The sequence below is a fragment of the Humulus lupulus genome, chromosome 8, assembly GCF_963169125.1.
Source record: "Humulus lupulus chromosome 8, drHumLupu1.1, whole genome shotgun sequence".
NCBI classification, from domain to species: Eukaryota; Viridiplantae; Streptophyta; class Magnoliopsida; order Rosales; family Cannabaceae; genus Humulus; species Humulus lupulus.
The window spans coordinates 128330971-128352247 of record NC_084800.1 but is presented as its reverse complement, the minus strand read 5'-3'; the positions used below and the strand labels follow the sequence as shown (position 1 = coordinate 128352247).

General features: G+C 40.6%; 3 protein-coding genes across 4 annotated transcripts; 1 reads left to right on the top strand and 2 right to left on the bottom strand.

Annotated features, from left to right (window-relative positions):
* Positions 1-3366: 3366 nt before the first annotated feature.
* On the bottom strand, positions 3367-4701 carry LOC133794161 (uncharacterized). Its single transcript, XM_062231361.1, has 2 exons — positions 4248-4701; positions 3367-4168 (listed from the first exon to the last, which is right to left on the bottom strand). The coding sequence occupies exon 2, from the start codon at positions 3982-3984 to the stop codon at positions 3379-3381; it is 606 nt and encodes a 201-aa protein (XP_062087345.1). The 5' UTR covers positions 3985-4168; positions 4248-4701; the 3' UTR covers positions 3367-3378.
* A 1751-nt stretch (positions 4702-6452) lies between these two features.
* On the top strand, positions 6453-16780 carry LOC133798437 (methionine--tRNA ligase, chloroplastic/mitochondrial). The gene is made up of 12 exons (XM_062236711.1): positions 6453-6874; positions 6988-7131; positions 7298-7447; positions 7722-7883; positions 8549-8673; positions 9053-9146; positions 14693-14791; positions 15108-15288; positions 15372-15487; positions 15739-15894; positions 16216-16344; positions 16418-16780. Exons 1-12 carry the CDS (start codon positions 6560-6562, stop codon positions 16586-16588), a joined length of 1842 nt encoding a protein of 613 aa, XP_062092695.1. The 5' UTR covers positions 6453-6559; the 3' UTR covers positions 16589-16780.
* Positions 16781-16949: 169 nt separating this feature from the next.
* LOC133798438 (UDP-glucuronic acid decarboxylase 6-like) lies at positions 16950-20966 on the bottom strand. Of its 2 annotated transcripts, none has more exons than XM_062236712.1 (13): positions 20810-20966; positions 20068-20178; positions 19396-19482; positions 19186-19273; positions 18929-19020; positions 18632-18696; positions 18463-18551; positions 18261-18338; positions 18049-18142; positions 17878-17944; positions 17699-17762; positions 17573-17613; positions 16950-17427 (listed from the first exon to the last, which is right to left on the bottom strand). In XM_062236712.1, the coding sequence occupies exons 2-13, from the start codon at positions 20155-20157 to the stop codon at positions 17242-17244; spliced, it is 1041 nt and encodes a 346-aa protein (XP_062092696.1). In that variant the 5' UTR covers positions 20158-20178; positions 20810-20966; the 3' UTR covers positions 16950-17241. The 2 variants fall into 2 exon arrangements, with proteins under 2 accessions (XP_062092696.1, XP_062092697.1); XM_062236713.1 differs by lacking the exon at positions 20810-20966 and adding an exon at positions 20379-20502.
* Positions 20967-21277: the final 311 nt, after the last annotated feature.

Below are 21277 nucleotides of genomic sequence, written 5' to 3'. Positions count from 1 at the left end.
TCAAGTTCTTGTATTCTTAGGAATAAGCTTGAATGAACGGGTAGTCTTATGTGTGACTCCAGTTAAGAAGAATGTCATATCAGATCCTTCTCCTAGTGTGAACAAAAAAGACACGACCAGTATCGATCCATCTCCTGCAGGTAGCAGTTACAAGCATCTTAGCGAGGTGGGCACTTTTGTTCCAGTTACTGATCCGATGGCTACTATTCAGCTTGATATACCACAAGGAGGTCCCACAGGTGTGCTTGAGGCATAAGAGTACGATCTCTATGTGAATGATGATCCAGTTGGTAATTGCTTTGAAGATAATGATGATGGTTTCGAGGATGACTCGTATTATAGTGCAGATGTTTCAAATGAGGAGTTAGACATTTCCCAAGCCCAACAAGTAAAAGAAGAGTCAGGACTGCCTCTTGCACAGGCACACCTCCCAACTCAAGGACGTTGAGCACCTGCTCGAAGCAGTAATCAACCTGCTAGGACAGAAGATAACACTGGGTGGAGGGAGACAATTGTATCAAGAGAAGATCACACCAGATGGAGTGCCCCAATGTTTACAAAAGAAGATATTGAGGCATCTGCTAAAACCCATTCCTCATCATCTGGTGGACCAATGGGAGAAATATATGTTGGGAAGACTTTTGAGGACACGATTGATTTAAAAACCAAAGCTGCTCTATTTGCAATGAAGAATAACTTTGAGTATATGGTGAAAAAGTCTGGTACTGACGTGTGGTATATCACATGCAAAGATCCTAACTGTTGTTAGAGACTGAGAGGGAAAAAACAACCAATGTCCCCCATGTTTGAGATCACGGTATACAAGAGCATACACACATGCTCACTAGAAGTGCGACAAAAAGGTCATCGTCAAGCTGCACCGTGGGTCGTTGGACACCTCATAAAGAACAAATACGCAGTTGATGGGACCAGTTACATGGCAAACAACATAAAGGAGGATATGAAGAAATTTTTTGGTATTGATATGAGTTATGAAAAGGCATGGAGATGTAGAGAGAAGGCACTTACGTATGTTAGGGGGACATATGAGGATTCGTATTGCACGTTGCCATCCTACTTGCACATGTTGCAGCAAAAGAATCCAGGTACAATTACTGATTTTTTCACTGAAGATGGTTGTTTCCTATATAACTTTTTTGCCCTTGGAGTTTGTAGGAGAGGATTCAGATTTTGTCGTCCTGTGATATGTGTGGATGGCACGTTCTTGAAGAATAAGTACAGTGGCCACATGCTATGTGCCGTTGCTTTGGATGCGAATAGTCATTTATATCCAATTGCCTTCGGGTTGGTGGATAGTGAGAACCACAACTCGTGGAAATATTTCATGAAGAAGTTGAAGGAAGCCATTGGGGACGTTGATGACTTGGCTTTTGTGTTAGATAGGCATGCGAGTATTATTCATGCTCTAGAGGCTGTCTTTCCTGACGCCTACCATGGCGCATGCTACCATCACATCAGTATGAATGTGAAAGCCAAGTTCAAGACTGATCACTGTCACAGTGAGATGTGGGCAGCAGCCTATGCATGGAAGAAGACCGAATTTCTAAAGCATTTTGAAAATATTAAGCGAATGGATCCTCCTATAGTTGCCTATTTGGAGGGAATTGGTTTCGATAAGTGGTCTCGTCCTTTCTTTCCTGGAAAACGATACAATATAATGACAAGCAACTACGCTGGAAGCTTCAACAACAAGACCAAGGATGCAAGAACCTTTCCAGTTAAAATTTTGTTAGAATTCATTCGGTTCACACTACAGTCTTGGATTTCTGAACGACGTAGTGTGACAGAGAAGACAACCACCAAATTATCCACCCTGATGGAGGCAGATGTATCGAACAATGCTGACAAAGGAAGGTTCATGAATGTCTATGCCCTTGGTCAATTCGAGTTTCATGTAACTGGTGCAGACAGCGATGCTGAGGTGAATTTGATGACGAAATCATGCTCATGTGGGGTATTCCAGCTCATAGGCACACCTTGTTCCCATGCAGCTGCAGCAGCTATAGAGCGTGGAGTGAACCTTTACTCTTTGTGTTCACCGTTTTACACCATTGAGTCATGGAGGAATTCGTACAAAGAAACCATTTACCCAACTGGGAACGAGGATGACTGGATACTTCCAGATGGCATTAAGAATATGGTAGTTGGTGTACCCATAGAGAAACAACAAGTTGGTCGCCCAAAAAAGCCAAAGCTAGGAAGACCAATGACAAACCGTTGGCCATCTGGCAGGGAAAAACCAGTTACAATGCGTAAGTGTAGTAGATGTGGTGGTCGTGGCCACAACAAATCCTCATGCAAAGCTCGACTTTGATTTTATTTTTTGTTGTATTTTATTTAAACTTGAAGTTGAAGGTTATTTTTCGTTTTCTTTTTTTATTGTTGTTAATGAATTTTGGTCGTTAATTGTCGTTAATAAAAAGATGCTCGACTCAAAAAAATTTCTTAAAAATCTACATTTTAAGCAAATAAATATAACAAGAGAATGTTCAATGTCTACCATTCTGATACCACATGTCCACTGTCCATTTGTTTCGAAACAACTCCATGTTGTCATCACAAATCGTGTCAAGTGGTAGCCTACCCAATAAGTGTTCGATGTGCTTGATGGCGTACACACCACAATCTCCACTGTAACCAAAACATAAATTGCATTAGTAACAAAATCAACATAGAATTTAATTTAAAAAACTTGAATAAAAACTAGACTTTTGTTTACCTGACTTTGGTTTGGGGTACTGAATCAACTGGCATGCGGCGCACATTGAACTCTTTGCATCTTTTAGCTCCAGGTGGAATCGTCAACCGAGGGTCGTCCTTGAGAAGTTGTGACTGCAATAACAACGATGGGAACAAAGTAGACCATGACTTCATAAACGATTGCAGTTGTTTATCACTTATCACAGTCACGTCCGAATCATAAACATTCAGAGTCCAAGTAGAAATGGAGGCTTCAACTGCAAACCAATGCGCTTGAAGGTAGTTCTGGCACCAATATACAGTGTCTACTCCCTTCCACGATGCCAGAAATTGATTGTCAATTCCCGTAATCATTGATATCACATCTGAATCCCACAAAAACCTTTTCTTATCCGCTTCCTTGGCATTCTGATATGCATCATAACGGGCCGGTACCACTTGTGAGAACATAATATTCATCACAACAGCATCTTGCCGATACGCCCCGGGATAGAACTGTTGTCGCCTACGTAGCATATGCATGGCCGCATCAATATGCTGCAAAAATGATAGGAAAACAATTAATTAGCCTATCGAAACCCCTATTGAACCCATTTATACCAGATAACAAATATTAATAAATTTAATAAAATTACTTACCTCATCATCGATCCAAAACTATGGTGTCTTCATCGTCAGAAACCAACTCGAACCATACACACCAGTTTGGACATCCCTCTTCGTCTTGTTCGGAATATCTCCAAGCAACCACTTGCCGACCGTTCTGTACTGTGTAGCAAGTGGCTTCTTTAGAGGGTCGAGGACTAATGGCACGTCATCAATCGCATCCAAACGAGCTTTCTTTCTGGTTGGGTCGATGTAGTCTTCAAATTTCTTAGGTTTGCGTCTTTTCCTCTTGGCCAATTCAAACTCTACACCAGCAACATCCCCAGGTTCTATAATAGCAACACCTGGGGTCTCAGGATTTGCTGTGAGTACTATCGGGGGAGGAGTGCCTATGTCATGTGAGACAAAATCATCTGGGAGGTCAAGTGAGTCAGAATCAGAATCAGAATCATTTGGAAGATCTTGTACGAATGTCAAGATCTTATTGACAGCATCCATGATGACCGCCTGGTTCTCTAGGATGGTATCCTGACGACTCTCGACTCGCTCCAACCTCTCCAACACCTCCTGTAAATCAGGTTGATCAGGACTGGGGTGTATCGATGGGGCTGGGGCTGGGGCCAATGGGGACTGGGGCATCCTCATCATCAGGGCCATCAACAAAAATATTGGCTGCCTTCGCAACCTCAGCAGCTATCTCCGCCACCTTCTCAAAATCAGTGGGAGTTTCTACCTCTTCTTCTTGGCCCAACCCGGGATACAAGGGAGCATCACCCTTCGTCAGAGCGCTATAATAATCTATCTCCGAAGGCCGGGGCTTCAACATGGACAACACAATCAACTGCATCAAATACAAAGCATTAAGTTAGTTTGAAACCACCAAAGAATACTCTATTTTGACATAATATAGCAGAATTTACACTCGTCTTCTTGAACATCGGTGCAAGGTCGGCCTTCGAAATAGGACGCTCCTTATTGCTCGACCAACTGAGCATCCTCGGAAACTGGTTTCCATGGTTAATACCATACTCACGTGCAAACTGCTGGATGGCTTCGTATGCCCAATACTGCAATGCAGGGACATAACCATACAAACTGTATTTTGCTTCTTTCTGTTTCCCCTTAACTTCCTTCTTCTTCTCATAGTTCCTATTCTAATGATGCATGTCTTTCTTACATGAATCCATAAGCTTGTTAAAAGACACCTTCCCCCATGGGTAAGTAAAGAAGTACTCAGTGTCCTCCACCATCTTCAGCGAATCTATCCATACATTTAACTTGCCCTCTCGTGCAAGTAAAACCCTCTCAACAAAGAAACATAGGCCCAACTTGTAGGCATCTTCAACTACAATGCAATTTTTAAAGCAGCTTCCAAATGCATTATCTTCACTGTTTCTTCATCATTAAAGTACTCCTTGATTAAGCTGTCACTAGTCAAGTGTTTCTTCAAATCAATCTCAGATGGCCTGGAACTGAAGTTCAACCCCGTAACCAAAGCAAACTCGCCTCTACCAAATCTGCAAGGTCTAGATCCCAAATGTAAATGCAACTCATCCTCTTTGAAGCACTGGATCTTGCGCAACATTAATTGATGCATGAGAGATGCAGAGAAGTCTAACTTCTCAGCCATGAAAAATTGTTTGAATGGGGATTCCTTCACCCTTTCTATCAACCCGAGCTCCTCAAACTTGTCCTTGATTGTTTTAAAGTAACCATTGCCCCTATATGTGACTCGTCCAGGAAAGTGATCTGTCAAGGGTAAAAGAAACTTCGACATCTGCAAAAAATAAAGATAACAATAATACAGTTAAACAAAGTCGCGTGAAAAATCCATAAATAAACATACATGCAACCATCGAACCCATATCGAACACCCATCGAACCCCTATCGAGTACCCATTGAACCCCCCATTGAACCCCTAGAGCATGCATCGAACCACCATCGAACCCAACATAAGACCCAATCCATCGAGCATGCATCGAACCCCCATCGAGCATGCATCTAATTTCTTAGGTTTAAACTTGGAACCCATAATGGGCCTACCCCATCGAACCAACATCGAACCCCTAAGGCCTACCCTATCGAACCAACATCGACAAGCATCGAACCCAACAAATACCCAACCCATCAAGCATGCATCGAACCCCCATCGAGCATCGAACCTAAACTTGGAACCCTTAACAGCTTAACCTATCGAACCCCATCGAGCATGCATCGAACCCCCCCATTGAGCATGCATCGAACCCCCTTCGAGCATCGAACCTAAACTTGGAACCCTTAACGGCTTAACCTATCGAACCCCCATCGAGCATCGAACCTAAACTTAGAACCCTTAATAGCTTAACCTATCAAACCCCCATCGAGCATGCATCGAACCACCATCGAGCATCGAACCTAAACTTGGAACCCTTAACGGCTTAACCCATCGAACCCCCCATCGAGCAACCTTACCAGACCCACAAAAATCCTAGGCTTCACTAAAACATACCCACACTATTCCATACCCAAAACAAACCAGATTAATCCATACACACAAACAATCCCACACTAATCCATACACAAACAATCCCACACTAATCCATACACATACACACAAACACACATGATCACGGTAATAAGCTTACCTTTGTTTTGGGTATGGAGAAACTTGAACTGTGGGTTTTGGATGACAGACGGCGAGAGGCGAGATGGACGGACGGCGAGAGGCGCGGGGTTTCAACGGGGGGTTGCGCGGCTTCGACGGGGGGGCAGCGCGGCTTCGACGGGGGCTGCGACGGGGACTTGAACTGAGAGTTTGAGAGAGAGAGCTTGAACAGTCGGGGGAGAGCTGGGTAGTTCAATGGTCGGGGGAGAGCTTGATCGAGAGTTTGAGAGAGAGAGGGAGAATCAAAAGTGGGATTGGGGGAAATTGTGATAGGGGCATTTTGGGTACTAGCAAAATTTTTGGCATTATTTTATAATGTTAAAAATGCCTAGCATTATTTTGTATTACACCACATTATTAAGCATAAAAAGTCAAATTTCTCCTTCACAATTTTTTTTTTAAATGATTAAAAGGCCTATCATTTTTTATTTTTTATTTTTTACCACTAGTTAAGCACTAAAACTCAAATTTACCAATTGGATTATCTTCTTCTCCCTCCAAATACCAAGTATTTTTCCTTTCTACACAAGAACAAACTCTGGTCGTTACTAAGAAGAAGAGATCCTTTTCAACTTTCGCCGGAGGAAATGGCGGCGGCAGCTAGAGTAAACTGCTCCTCCCTTCAAAACACCCTCTGCTTTCTCAATCCATTACACTATTCGCTCAATTCTAAAGCTAACCATCTCCGAACCCGCCTCCACTTTCGCCGGAATATTCCGTCTTCGTTTTCACACCGAGCAGTGTTTTTCTCCAGCGCCGCCAGTAACAATACTGCTCAAGAACTCAATGAAGGCGTACCGGACCCTTTCGTCCTCACCACTCCGCTTTATTACGTCAATGCCCCTCCCCATATGGGCAGCGCCTACACTACCATCGCCGCTGATGCCATTGCCCGATTTCAGGTACTTTACTTTTACATATCAATGAAAAGGGTGAGTAAAAAAAAGCTTTTTGGTATCAAATTTTGAATTTTTGAAGTGTTTTTTTTTTTCTTCCTTTTTCCCCTATTATTCAGAGGCTGTTGGGGAAGAAAGTTATATTTGTGACCGGTACGGACGAGCATGGCGAGAAGATTGCCACCGCTGCCGCCGCCGCTGGTTCCAGTCCGAAGGAACATTGCGACGTCGTTTCCCAAGCTTACAAGAAACTATGGGAAGATGTAATGTCTGGAGCTGATAATTCGAATTTACCTTTAGCTCTATGGGGCTTTTTTCGTTGAATACTCACAATGTTTGTCCTTGTTTTACATTTGTTTGGCTGAGTGCTCCATGGGTAATTTGTTTTGTTAAGTACTCAAATGGATGTCTTTCCCTTTTTTTTAACAGTTAGACATAGCTTATGACAAGTTCATACGGACAACTGATCCCAAACATGAATCTATAGTGAAGGAGTTCTACTCGAGAGTTCTTGCCAATGGTGACATTTACCGTGCAGACTATGAGGGGCTCTATTGTATCAACTGTGAAGAGTATAAGGTGGATTTGTTTTTCATCTTAGTTTAAAATTATAAAAATAATTATTTAATATGTATATTTATATATACATATAATGTTCTTTTAAATTGCCTTTCAGTAATTATAGTACGAGATAAGATCATTAATGATGTGAATTGTTTGTTATTGTTGTATATTTATTGCTTTTTCTTCTTCAGTATAGTCTAACATACATATGTTCAGCATTGCCGTGTGTACATGTATGAATGCCTTGTACATAGCCTTATTCACACGGTTAGCTTTGTGTCGTCTGCAGGATGAGAAAGAACTGTTAGAGAACAATTGTTGCCCTACACACCTAAAGCCATGTGTTGCACGAAAAGAGGATAATTACTTTTTTGCACTGTCAAAGTATCAAAAAAGGTTGGAAGAAATTTTGACATCAGATATGGTGAAGCCCTCATTTCGTCTAAATGAGGTCAGAAGTTAGGAGAAAAGAATTCACAGATGATTGGTTTCCAAAACAATAATTTTAAAATTTCTGCAATTGAAAATTTAGGTGCCTGTTTTCCTTAATAATCATGCATTGATGTTGTTTGGATAATATTAGTAGTTGAGGCTCTCAATTTAGGAGTAGTGGAGGATATATGAAACCTTCATACTTTAAGAAGCCCTTTAGGAGTAGTAGCAAAAGGATGATATAAATGAATTGACATCCTTTGGGTAGAGGGATATTGCTCCTGTCGTGCCTTGCTACCCAAGCCAGTTGACTCCCTTGCTCAGGTCTAATACAGTTAATGATACTTCACAACATCTACAGTACACCCTTTGCTTTTATATTGGACTTAAATGACAAATCATTCAACAAAATGAAATGGAAAAATTATCTACAAATTCCTTGCAGAAATTGATATGTTTTCTTTTTTGTCAGATGATGATTTTAGAGGGATACAATCTTCTCGACTTATAGTGCAAAACCAATATGTGATTGGTTCTCTTGTTAGATGATATTGAAACCACGCTACCCACACCCCAAATGCAGTCTATCTTAGAATCATTATAGACTTTCAGTTTGTTCTATAATTTTTTAATAATTTTGTTTTATCAAGGGAGAAACTAAATTTCAAATATTCTTTTATCAAGGTGCAAACTTGGATTAAAAGTGGCCTGAGGGACTTTTCCATTTCCCGAGCATCAGTGGATTGGGGCATCCCTGTTCCTAATGACAGCAAGCAAACTATATATGTTTGGTTTGATGCTTTGCTGGGGTAAAACTTCTTTCTTATATAAATCCTAAACATATTAATATTAGTCTTATCAATTCCCAAATAGCTGAAAATTATTGACTGCTGTCATACACACACATATATATTTTCCGAAAAATATTATTCATAAATGTTGTTGTGCTGTGTCATGAACTGCTGAAATTTATTTCATAACTTTTGTATGTGCTTGTGTGGTTTATTTTTTTTTTCTTTCTTTTTGTTTTTCTTGAGGATACCTTATCGTTCTCTTTCTTTTAATTTTTGTTATTTGGTCATTAATAAAAGTTTTTGTTATTTAATAATAAAAATATATATTTTTCGTAGATGAGGTATTGCATTCAGTAAACTACTAATGAATATGTTTACAATTTTAATGAAACAGCTACATATCAGCCCTTTCAGAGGACACAGAGGAACCTACTTTACAAAAATCTGTATCATTGGGTTGGCCTGCCACACTGCACTTGATTGGAAAGGTGTGATATTTTTTGTCATTTCCATACTTGTAATAGCTCACAACTATATGATTCTGATAGACCTCCAATTAGGCACACCTATATTAGGCGCATGAATGGGGGGGCTGATTATGGTAATTTCTAAGTTTGGTAATGTATCGAGGATATGGAATCAATTTGCTAACTGATTGATTAGGAATGTTTTGTAATTAAATAGCAAGAGTGTAGGGGGGAGCCATGCTTTTGTTCTTGATTTGTACTGAGCCTTGGCTCTTGGAGAGAAACTGGGACTCTCGAATTTCCCAGACTATCAACAAAACACACTCTCTATTCCTCTTATCTCTTTATCTAGTCTACTGCAGAGTATCAATTGGCGTCGTCTGTCTTCGAACTCCATTGTGACCTAGATGGAATCTCAGGTGGAAGCAGTTGAAGGTCTCCTCTCAACCGTCCAATCTGAGTTGCTTATCATCAAAGAGGACTTGCAGCGGCTACCTGTTTTAGAGCACAACGTTGCTGCCTTGGTTAGTCGGTTGGACGCCTTTATGACAGCCCAGGCGGAGCGGCAGGTGCAACCGACGACAGTTGATCGAACCTAGGCTTCGGCATCCAAGCTAGCCCCTCACGTGGACTCCGTTCCCTCTTCGTTGGTGTCGGGTATGACTGTCGGCCCAAGAGGCAGAGGCTCTTGGGACACTCCCGCCCCGGCGCCGAGATGGGATATACGTCCTCGCCGCATCGAGCTTTCTTCCTTTGACGGCGACAACCCAGATGGTTGGGTCTTGAAGGCTGAACGTTTCTTTTCTCTACACCGTTTGACTGATGCCGAGTGCCTTGAGACTGCGATTACCAACCTTGAAGGAGAGGTGCTGATCTGGTTCCAGTGGGAGAATCGTCGCTGTCTATTTGTGTCATGGGCCGATCTCTGGCGGTAGATGGTGCGGTGCTTCAGGCTTCTGCCCGATGGCTCAAAGTATCGTGCATTTTTGGCCTTGAAGCAAACTGGCTTTGTACGTGATTGTCGGAAGCAATTTGAGCTATTTGCGTCTTCTTTGGAGGGTCTCTCTGAGAAGGTATTGGAATCCACTTTTATTAATGGGCTATTATCTGAAATTGGACATGAGGTTACTGTATTGAGCCCTAGTGGGCTTGAGGAGACCATGGAATTGGCCCAACATGTGGAGACTAAATTATTGGCCCAACATAGAGCTAAACCAGCCATGAGAGTACCCTTCTCTTGTTTTAGTGGGACGCATACGGGCCCACTAAACTCAACTCCTCCACCCAGAACTACGACAATTGCTGAGGATAGTCACACTACGGGGTTCGGGTTCTGCCGACTGTCAGAATCAGAGCTTCAACAACGCAAAATGCACGGCTTGTGTTTCAAATGTGACAAGAAGTACCCTCCCGACCATCGCTGCACACGGACGGAACTTCTAGTCATTATATTACAAGACTTGCTTGCCGACGATGTTCACAACGACGCCGTTGAGGACGCACACCTTGCTTCCAACACAGTTGATGAGCAGTTGGAAAATCAGGTCGTGGAAGTTTCTCTAAATTATGTTGTTGGCCCCACTTCTCCGAAGACTAAAGCTCGTTGGCCACGTCGGGACACAATCAGTGATCGTCTTGATTGATAGTGGGGCCACTCATAACTTCATCTCCAATGTCCTTATTCGCAAATTAGGGCTCCCTATTACGACAATGACATTGTACAGCGTGGTGTTGGGCATGGGAAAGGCTACTCAAACTCAAGGAATTTGTCGGGGCATCGGCGTGACCATACAAGGCATTGACATTGTTGAGGATTTCCTTCCCTTGGATTTGGGAAATACGGATATCATATTGGGCATTCAATGGCTGGAAACTCTGGGGGTCACTCACATCAATTGGAAGACTCATGCCATGAAGTTTTCGGTGGGTCATAACACAGTTCTGTTGCAAGGTGATCCCGCCCTCCATAAAATGCTTGTGTCCCTTAAAACAATGATGCGATCCATTCAACATGAAGGACACCCTGCTCATTGAGCTTGGGGCAGTGGCCGTACCGCCTGATGATCCTTCCAGCACCCCCCAAGAAATCTAGGTGTTAACTACGGCCAAGGAAGTCTTTGACATGCCCATGGAACTTCCACCGTTACGGGGACAAGAGCATGCCATTGTTCTACAGGAAGGTGCATCTCCTATTAGTGTACGTCCTTATTGTTATCCTCAAGTTTAAAAAGATGCGATCGAAAAGTTGGTTGGGGAAATGTTGGTAGCCGGTATTGTCCAGCCGAGTGTGAGCCCATTTTCTAGTCCGGTATTGCTTGTTTGGAAGAAAGATGGCAATTGGCTGTTTTGTGTCGATTATCGGGCCCTTAATCGTGAGACGGTTCCTGATAAATTTCCCATTCCGGTCATAGATGAGTTGTTGGATGAACTTCATGGCGCTACCATCTTCTCCAAGCCCGACCTAAAATCTGGTTACCTCCAGATTCGGGTTCAACCTACCGACGTGCCCAAGACCACTTTTCGCACTCACGAGAGTCACTATGAATTTCTAGTCATGCCTTTTGGCCTCACCAACGCCCCGGCCACATTCCAATCCTTGATGAATGAGGTTTTTCGCCCTTATCTTTGTCGTTTTGTTTTCGTATTTTTTTGATGATATCCTCATTTACAGTCGTAATATCACTGAGCATGTTGCCCACTTATCCACGGTTTTACAAATTTTGTCCAAACCTAAACTATGCGAATTTCAAAAAATGTCTATTTGCAAGGGCAAAATTGGAGTACTTGGGTCACATCATTTCAGGTATGGGAGTGGTAGCCGACCAAGCAAAAGTACAGGCTATGTTAGATTGGCCTGTTTCGAGGAACATTAAGGAACTGCGAGGATTCTTAGGGCTTACTGGTTACTACCGCAAGTTTGTTTGAGGCTATAGTGTGATTGCATGGCCCCTCACCGAACAGTTGAAGAAGGATCAGTTTGGATGGAGCTTTTGATGCCCTCAAACACACTATGACCACTGTTTTGATTTTAGCCCTCTTTGATTTTACCAAGCCGTTCATAGTAGGGACCGATGCGTCCGGCTACGGAGTGGGTGCTGTGTTAATACAGGAACAACGACTGGTGGCTTTTTACAGTCAAGTTTTGGGGCCTCAAGCCCGAGCCAAGCCGATTTATGAGGAGTTGACAGCCATTGTCTTTGCCATTAAAAAATGGCGACCTTATCTGCTTGGGCGGCGTTTTGTGGTTCGCACTGACCAGCAGAGTCTAAAATTTCTATTAGAACAACGCATTGTGGCTCCCGAGTACCATAAGTGGACGGCTAAGTTGCTGGGGTATGATTTTGAAATCCAATATCGATCGGGGGCCAACAATAAGGTGGCCGATGCTCTATCCCGAGTTTCCCACCTGGTGGAATGTCATAATATACTACTGTCACAAGGAATTGACTGGGAGGCATTACTCCAAGAGCTACTACAAGATGACTTTGCAAGCAGAATCGTTTCCGATTTACACCAAGAGCTACTACAAGATGACTTTGCAAGCAGAATCGTTTCCGATTTACACCAAGGGAAGGCTCGCGCTGCTGGGTTCTCCCTGGACCATGGACAATTGAGGTATAAATGGCGCTTAATGTTGTCCAAAGCGTGCTCTCTTATCCCCACCATACTCAAGGAATACCACGATTTTGCTCTGGGAGGCCATTCCGGTGAGGATAAAACTTTCAAACGCATTGCATCCGATTTTTACTGGTTGGGAATGAGAATGGCTGTGGTGGAATGGGTGCGCAATTGCGAAGTGTGCCAGAAACAAAAATCCTTAGCCATATCTCCTGGCTGTGGTGGAATGGATGCGCAATTGCGAAGTGTGCCAGAAACACAAATCCTTAGCCATATCTCCTGTTGGATTATTACAGCCCATTGCTTTGCCCTCCTTGGTTTGGGAAGACTTGACCATGGATTTTATAGAAGGATTGCCTCATTCACATGGTATGGATACAATCTCGGTTGAGCAAATACGCTCACTTCATTCCGTTGAAGCATCCCTTTACGGCTAAAATAGTGGCTGAGGTATTTGTTCGGGGAATCGTTTGTCTACACGGAATTCCGGGATCTATCATTTTTGATCGTGATAAGACTTTCATGAGTCATTTTTGGCAAGAGTTGTTCAAGCTCCAGGGCACGACGCTCTGTCACAACACCGCATACCATCCGCAAACAGATGGTCAATCGAAGGTTGTTAATCGATGTTTGGAGACTTATTTGCGCTGCTATGCCTCAGAGAAACCTCAAACTTGGTTGGCTTGGCTCGCTTGGGCAGAATATTGGTATAACACCTCATTCCATGCGACATCAAAACACACACCATTTCAGATTCTCTATGGTCGCGATCCTCCTTCACTCATTCGGTACAAGTCCGGCTCCACCCCAGTTTCTTTGGTTGAGGAAATGTTAGAAGAACGAGGTGTGCAACTTGATGACCTCAAAATGCATCTGCTCCGCGCCCAACAGAAGATGAAGTTAATGGTGGATAAAAAGCGACATGATGATCATTTTGAAGTAGGAGAGAAGGTATTTGTCAAGTTGAAGCCTTACCGCCAGAAATCTATTGCTGCCAGGCGCAATGAAAAGCTCTCTCCTCACTTCTACGAGCCTTTTGAAGTACTCGCACGCATTGGTCAGGTTGCTTATAAGTTGGCATTACCTGCCACCTCTTCAGTGCATTTAGTGTTTCATATTTCTCAGCTTCGGCGAGCCCATGGCGTGCATCACTTGTCCCCATTGTTGCCACCACAATTGAATCCTGATGTGGAGTTGTTGGTTGAACCTGCGGATGTTATGGGTGTTCGGAATACCAAAGCTGATGGAAGCGGCGAAGTGGAAGTACTCATCAAATGGAAGGACCTACCGCTCTTTGAGGCCACTTGGGAACACTATGACACCATGGTCCAGCAATTTCCTTATTTTCACCTTGTGGACAAGGTGAAAGTTTGGGAGGGGGGTAATGATAGACCTCCAATTAGGCACACCTATATTAGGCGCATGAATCGGGGGCTGATTATGGTAATAGCTAAGTTTGGTAATGTATCAAGGATATGGAATCAATTTGCTATCTTGATTTGAAATGTATCAATTTGTTATCTGTTTAATTAGGAATGTTTTTGTAATTAAATAGCAAAAGAGTGTAGGGGGAGGCATGCTTTTGTTCTTGTTCGGTATTGAGCCTTGGCTCTTGGAGAGAAACTGGGACTCTCGAATTTCCCAGACTATCAATAAAACACTCTCTATTCCTCTTATCTCTTTATCTAGTCTACTGCAGTGTATCAGATTCCTTCGAAATTTTCATTTCTTTTCCAAAAAAAAAAGATTCTTGAGGATGAGCTTTGCTAGATGATACTAACATGGCATGTTATTTTATTGGTAATGGTGTGTTGTTATCATATGCAATTGTCTGAATTCTTAAATTTTTTTTTATTCTGTACTTTCAAAAGTAGTGGTGAATTATTTATTCATCATTTTTTTGTATACAACTTCACTTTGTATAATAGTAATCAATTATTTGTCTACAGGATATTTTGCGCTTCCATGCAGTTTACTGGCCAGCTATGCTAATGTCTGCAGGACTAGACCTTCCTAAGATGGTGTTTGGCCATGGATTCTTGACAAAGGTATTACTTTTAGTGGTAATTTATAGTTTTTTTTATAAAATAACTTCATATGTAAGTTTCCCATTAGACATCCTCAGAGAGCTATTAGAGTTATGGCACATAGTTTTTGGTTTCTGGTTATAAAGATGATATGTCACATGGGAATTGCTGCATATAATATATTGTGGTGTTTCTGGAGTTTATGATTGTAGATGGAAGGATAATTCCTTGGAAGTTAAATTTAAATTAGCTGTGGAAGTTAGAAGTCGGAGTCTTAATTTTTGTCTCATTCATGTGATTTCACTTTATGCAGCAACACTTTTTATTTGTAATATAGGATGGTATGAAGATGGGGAAATCTTTAGGGAATACAATTGAACCAAATGAGTTGGTTAGCAAATTTGGCTCTGATGCAGTCAGATACTTCTTCTTGAGGGAGGTCGAATTTGGTAGTGATGGAGACTATTCAGAGGAACGCTTCATCAATATTGTGAATGCACATCTTGCTAATACCATTGGTATTTTATAGTCTGGTGGATGATTTGTGGTTGCTTTGTTGGGTTATAATTGTTTGGATTCTAAAGCTGCTTACTCCTTGCAGGAAATCTTCTTAACCGTACTCTAGGACTTCTGAAGAAGAACTGCCAATCAACTTTGGTTACAGATTCAAGTACTGCAGCTGAAGGAACGAAGTTCAAGGGTGATGTAGAAAAATTGGTAAAATTGAATGCATCGTCCAAGTAGCTATAGGAGTCCATGAGTCATTTGTAAACCTAGTAGTTGTAAGATACATTAACATTTACTACTTATCAGCAACCTCTCTGGATTTTAGTACTACTGTCTTGTTTCAGTGCTTGGTTAGTGAGATAAGAGTATTGATCTATAGTATGATAAGCGGATCCCTTTCTAGGTGATAGATAACCGTAAGCCTGGTGTCCTAAGATTTTCCATTTTGAATACTTATTCAGGTTGAAAAAGCTCGAGTAAATTACGAAAATCTCTCACTTTCGTCAGCCTGCGAGGCTGTGCTTGAGATTGGCAATGCTGGAAACTCCTACATGGATGAACGAGCACCATGGTCTCTTTTCAAGCAAGGGGGTGCTGCTGCTGAAGATGCTGCCAAGGTTTTTAAGCTACACATTTACCTTGTGAATTTTGTTGTCTTCCTGGATTATTTGTATGATATGTCAATTTATTATTATTTATTTGCTTCAAATAGCAGTAGAAAGTAGTATTCAATAAGCTAGAAAGATTTATGTCTGTGTGCCTACGTGAACACCGGATAGTTTAAAGATATTTAAATCTTGATATGAATGTTGATTCTCATCTTTAAACGAAGGAGGTGCATCAATGAGATATAGTGAGTTAAGGTGGTCAAGCATGTCTCTACAGAATTATCAATGACGAATGTTGCAATATATTTATGATTTTGTCTTTTGGAGCAGGACCTTGTGATAATATTGGAAACCATGAGGATTATAGCAATTGCATTATCTCCTATATCACCAGGTTTATGCTGGAGAATATATGCACAGCTCGGGTTCTCGAAGAACCAGTTTGATGCTGCAACCTGGGTATCTCTCTCTCTCTTCCATAAATGCAAGCCTCTCTTTTGAATTGAACTAACAACTTAGTTTTGAATTGCAGAGCGAGACCAAGTGGGGTGGACTAAAGGGGGGTCAGGTAATGGCCCAACCTAAACCAGTGTTTGCAAGGATTGAAAACCTTACGGAAGTAGAAAATGGGGTTGAATCACCTAATAAGGGGGCTAAAAGAAAGGAGAAATCACCCAAAGCTCAACAGGCAGTAGAAGCATAGAACAAATTCAAACGTCTTTCTTTTCGTGTGAATTTATTTAACAAACGATATACCTCCTGGAATCATCTACTTCCTCAGCAATTTTGTTTAATATTTTCTTTTCTTCATCTCCAATACTCAGAGTAGCATCATTTGTAAGAATATTTATTCTTTAAGTTGGTATTTATCATACTGTTCAATATTTTGGCATCATTATGGAGCGGTTTCAGCTTATTGAACCTTTGAGACTTGAGCAACTGATTATGGAATTGTGTTCTCATCAAATAAGTGCCGTGTTCTCATCTAATAAACGAACTCGGTATCATTTTGATCACAAGTTATCGAAAAAAACAAAAAAGAATCAACACAAGCAGAGTCAAACTGATAAAACTGGCTCATCAGGAGACGACCAAATCAATATATTCTTCATAAAAAAAAAGGCACTCTTTCACGAAACAAAATAATCTTTGTATGAAAACCTAATATTGTCAGAACCCATTCAAAGTACCCCAAATCCTTCAGATAACTGGATAACAAGAAAAGATCCTAATACCTTTTATTTTTCCTAGATAATATATGAAACAAAGAAAACCGTAGGGAAGAAGAGGCTTATCCAGATGTCAGCTCTTCTCAGCATCTTCATCATTCTCATTTGCATTTGTAAGCTATGCCGTTCAATTCTTTCGGGTGACCCCAAGTCTTGTCCGGAAATCGTCCTCCATGAGTGGAAGGCCATCGCGCAACTTGATCTTTGGCTCCCAACCAAGTAGCTCCTTGGCTTTTGTGATGTCTGGTTTCCTTTGGCGAGGGTCATCTGGTGTGTTTTCAACTGATATGATCTCCACATCTGGGTTGATGAGCTGAAAGAAGCAAAATCACAATAGTTTCAGTTTGCAAAATATATGTAACAGGTTTCCTTCTGTTTTGAGGTCTTGTACAAAAGTTGAAAATGAAACAAATAGACTGGTTTTGAAGTAAATGGGGTTGGAAACTAAGATGACTGACCTCCTTAACAGTCTCTGCAAGCTCAAGCATAGTAAACTCACCTACAAAATAAAATACCCAGTCAGTTGTGAAAACACAACAAACAAGACAATTCTAGCTATGTTCTCAAAGATCTTTCAGAAAAACCTGGATTTCCAATGTTAATCGGCCCAGTGTTCTCTCCTTCCATAAGTCTAATAAGGCCATCAACCTTCAAAACAAACAAAAAAATGAATCAAAATACAATAAAAGTAAATAGAAGTCACAGCAATGAAAGATTTTGTTATTGTTCACAATTAAAAAAAGGATAGACAAATCTTGCATACCATGTCTGACACGTAACAGAAACTACGTGTTTGTGTTCCAGGCGCTTGAACGGTCAATGGCTCACCACTATAGAAATGAAAAATATATTAGACATCATGGGATGTGCTCAATAAATAACTATCACACAATAGATATACGTGAAACATTAGGTAAGAACTAACAGAACGTACCGAACTGCTTGTGCAATGAAATTACTAACCACACGACCATCATCAATATTCATACGCGGTCCATAGGTGTTAAAAATTCTAGCAATACGTATCTCTGTCAAGAGCATCATTATTCAGACAAAAAATAGAGCCCAAAGCACTAATTTAAACACATTATGGTCAACATGCAAAAGCAAAAAGATGGCAAGGATGGGATCAGGGGAATTTCTTACCAATCCCATGCTGTCTGTGATAATCGAACATCAAAGTTTCAGCAACTCGCTTTCCCTCATCATAACAACTCCTAACTCCTGTAATGCATAAGTACAAGCACATGAAGAAATAGTAACTCAGAAACAATACTTGTTAAAAATAAGCAATAACATTCATCACCATTTGTAGATCAAATAAATCAGATGTAGAGTGAGTAGATACCAATTGGGTTGACATTTCCCCAGTAAGTTTCATCCTGAGGATGCATAAGAGGATCTCCGTACACTTCAGAAGTTGATGTAAGCAAAATCCTGTCGAGCATTGTCATATCATTAGAGAATAAGTATAGAGATATGGCAAATTCAAATAGAAACAGAGCAAAGGTCCCAACCTTGCACCAACTCGCTTGGCAAGTCCCAACATATTCAATGTACCGATGACATTTGTCTTTATAGTCTGCCACAGAAGATATGTTCAAGTTAGATCAGCACTCAATACCATCAAAATTGCATTGGAAGTTAATGCTTTAAAGAAAAGTAGCATCAGATAAAGAGAGAAGACAAAGGCATGGATATCAGTAAAAGCCAGTTCTGCGAAACAAGAAAAGAAAACACCCAGAACTAAAGAGCTTTGGGAGACATATGAATCTCTCCAGGTCTGAAATAGAATGAAATACAAATATTTTCACCTTTACAGGGTTGTATTTGTAGAAGATCGGGGAAGCAGGACAAGCAAGATGGTATATTTGATCAACCTCAACCAGCAATGTCTCTGTCACATCTGGACAGGGAAAAAACAACATAAACAAGTCGACAAAAAGAGAACATGGTCTCACTGAGAGAAAACAAAGTTTTACATGACTACTGCAACAGCATAACTAGATAACATTATTGTGAGAAATGAGGTAAGAAATTCATAACAGAAGAATTAGGGGAATAAACATACCATGACGGATAAGCTCAAATCTTGGATGACCAATCCATCTCTTCAGATTGTCCTTTGAACCAGTGAAGTAATTATCCACAACAATCACCTGAGATGCAGAAAAAACACAACATCAATGATGAATACTACAAATGAACTACTTTCTTGTTTTGTGTTCTATATTTTAGATTGGTTTATCAGCACAAGCAATCCTGTCATATGCATATCCACCTCATTCTTTTCATTTTCCATCAACCTGTCCACCAAGTGAGAGCCAATAAATCCAGCTCCTCCAGTTACCAAGATTCTCATATTGGCCTGCCATAAAAGAAAAATTACATTGTAAACATGAATGCCTACATTGTTAGAGTAATGTATTAAAAAATAATTTCCATCAGTCGTAGACCAAAATTTTCTATGATCTATCAGATCTGTACATCCAAAATCAAACAGAGAAAACTAAGCAATTACAACAATACTTTATTCAGATCAAGCTACATATTAAACAATATCACAGAAAGTAGCCTGGCTTCATAAAATTAAACACCAGGTTCATATGAAAGCAAATGTAATCAACAAAGTTTTTTGCTAATATCACCCTTGATCACAGCGGTATTGATTTAAAATTTAAAATTAGAGTTCCAAATATTTATAAAAAAACTCGAAATGGCGTGCAAAAATAATGATGCAAAACAAAGAGCGACCAGAGGACCAAGTTTCAAAAGTATTCACAAGGGTATCAACAATAGAACCCCATCTGTTTGATACACGGTCTAAACAGCTCACTCACAAAAAACATGACTAGACCGGTGAATAGATCGAACTGGGCACAAATAGTAGAAAATCACAAGAAGAAAAAAAAAACATATAGGAAGGTGGGATTGGGGCAGATCATATTCATACCTGGAAGAACTTGGCATTTCTTAAAGGAGATGGGGATGGAGGTGGTTTTGTAGTCACATTGCTATTCCCATTTGAAGCTTCCTTCGCCATTGCTCAGATCTTACTCAAATCCTGATGTCCAATTCACAAAAAACCACATAAATGAATCACGGGCATAAACAATAGCCAAACTCACGATACTATCAATTTCCCAGCGAATTAACAACAACCCACATCTTCATTAACTCATTCAACGACAACAAACAAACAGATTTCAATAAATAAAGAATCTTTTTTCTTTAGAAATAAAAGAGAATCAAAGCTCAGACTACCTGTCTGATACTGCAATTCCTTTAATTGAATATGGCTTTTGATATCGGAAAGAGTAGATGGGTGACCTTATATATATGACTACAATGGGCTCAACAAATTGATTTGTTGTGTTTCGAAATTAAAAATAAAATTAAGAAAACGAAAACAAGTGACAAACTATACCAACTAGAGAGAGAAAGTCATAATAAATAATAAACTACGAGAAAGCTTAAAAAACACGTAAAGTAGAAAGTAAACAAAGCTTCAACCTCTCGATCAAACGAGACACACCTAATCTATGTCAGATCTCAAATCTGAATCTCGAACACACTATTCTCATTTCACACCCCAACAATTCATAACGCAAAACGCCACAAACTTCATTTTACATTAAATTAATTATGAAAATTGAGCACATCCCAGTAGAATACATCATCTTTAGAGTATATACCTTGAATAGAAAAGATGAATGAAAATCAAGCTTTGCTTTGAGCTTTTTTTTTTTCCTTCCAGTAAACGTTGTTACAATTTACAGTCTTCATATGATAATATATGTGTGTGTATATATATAGATACTGCTTGGATGGTGGTGTATCATAAGCAATCACTGGACGCCACGATGTGCCGTGATTGTTTCCCAACTCCTTAGAATGCAATCTCATTTGGATTTAATGGTAAAACGCAGCGTCTCAATGAGAAGGATATAACCAAATTTGATTACTTCTTCACTATATGCCACGTCAGCTGAAGAGATAAAAGCGGTGGTAGTAATGGCACATGAGAAGTGTGACTATGCTATTATACTAAGAGTCATCCAAGCTGGAGGAGCTATCTATGCAGCAGATCCAACGCATCTTTCCTCCATTTCTTTACATCTCATGTTGACTTAATCCCAACCTTGACTATTTCACCACTTCAT

Excerpts from the sequence above, each read along its gene's own strand:
- LOC133794161 (XM_062231361.1), bottom strand. The coding sequence starts at position 3,984 with ATGGCCCTGATGATGAGGATGCCCCAGTCCCCATTGGCCCCAGCCCCA.
- LOC133798438 (XM_062236712.1), bottom strand. The coding sequence starts at position 20,157 with ATGGCGAAGGAAGCTTCAAATGGGAATAGCAATGTGACTACAAAACCA. Across the intron at positions 18,339-18,462 it reads GGGAAATGTCAACCCAATTG|GAGTTAGGAGTTGTTATGAT; the intron begins GTATCTACTCAC and ends TATGCATTACAG. Across the intron at positions 18,143-18,260 it reads TCACAGACAGCATGGGATTG|AGATACGTATTGCTAGAATT; the intron begins GTAAGAAATTCC and ends TGCTCTTGACAG.
- LOC133798437 (XM_062236711.1), top strand. The coding sequence starts at position 6,560 with ATGGCGGCGGCAGCTAGAGTAAACTGCTCCTCCCTTCAAAACACCCTC. Across the intron at positions 9,147-14,692 it reads CACTGCACTTGATTGGAAAG|GATATTTTGCGCTTCCATGC; the intron begins GTGTGATATTTT and ends ATTTGTCTACAG. Across the intron at positions 14,792-15,107 it reads GCCATGGATTCTTGACAAAG|GATGGTATGAAGATGGGGAA; the intron begins GTATTACTTTTA and ends TTTGTAATATAG.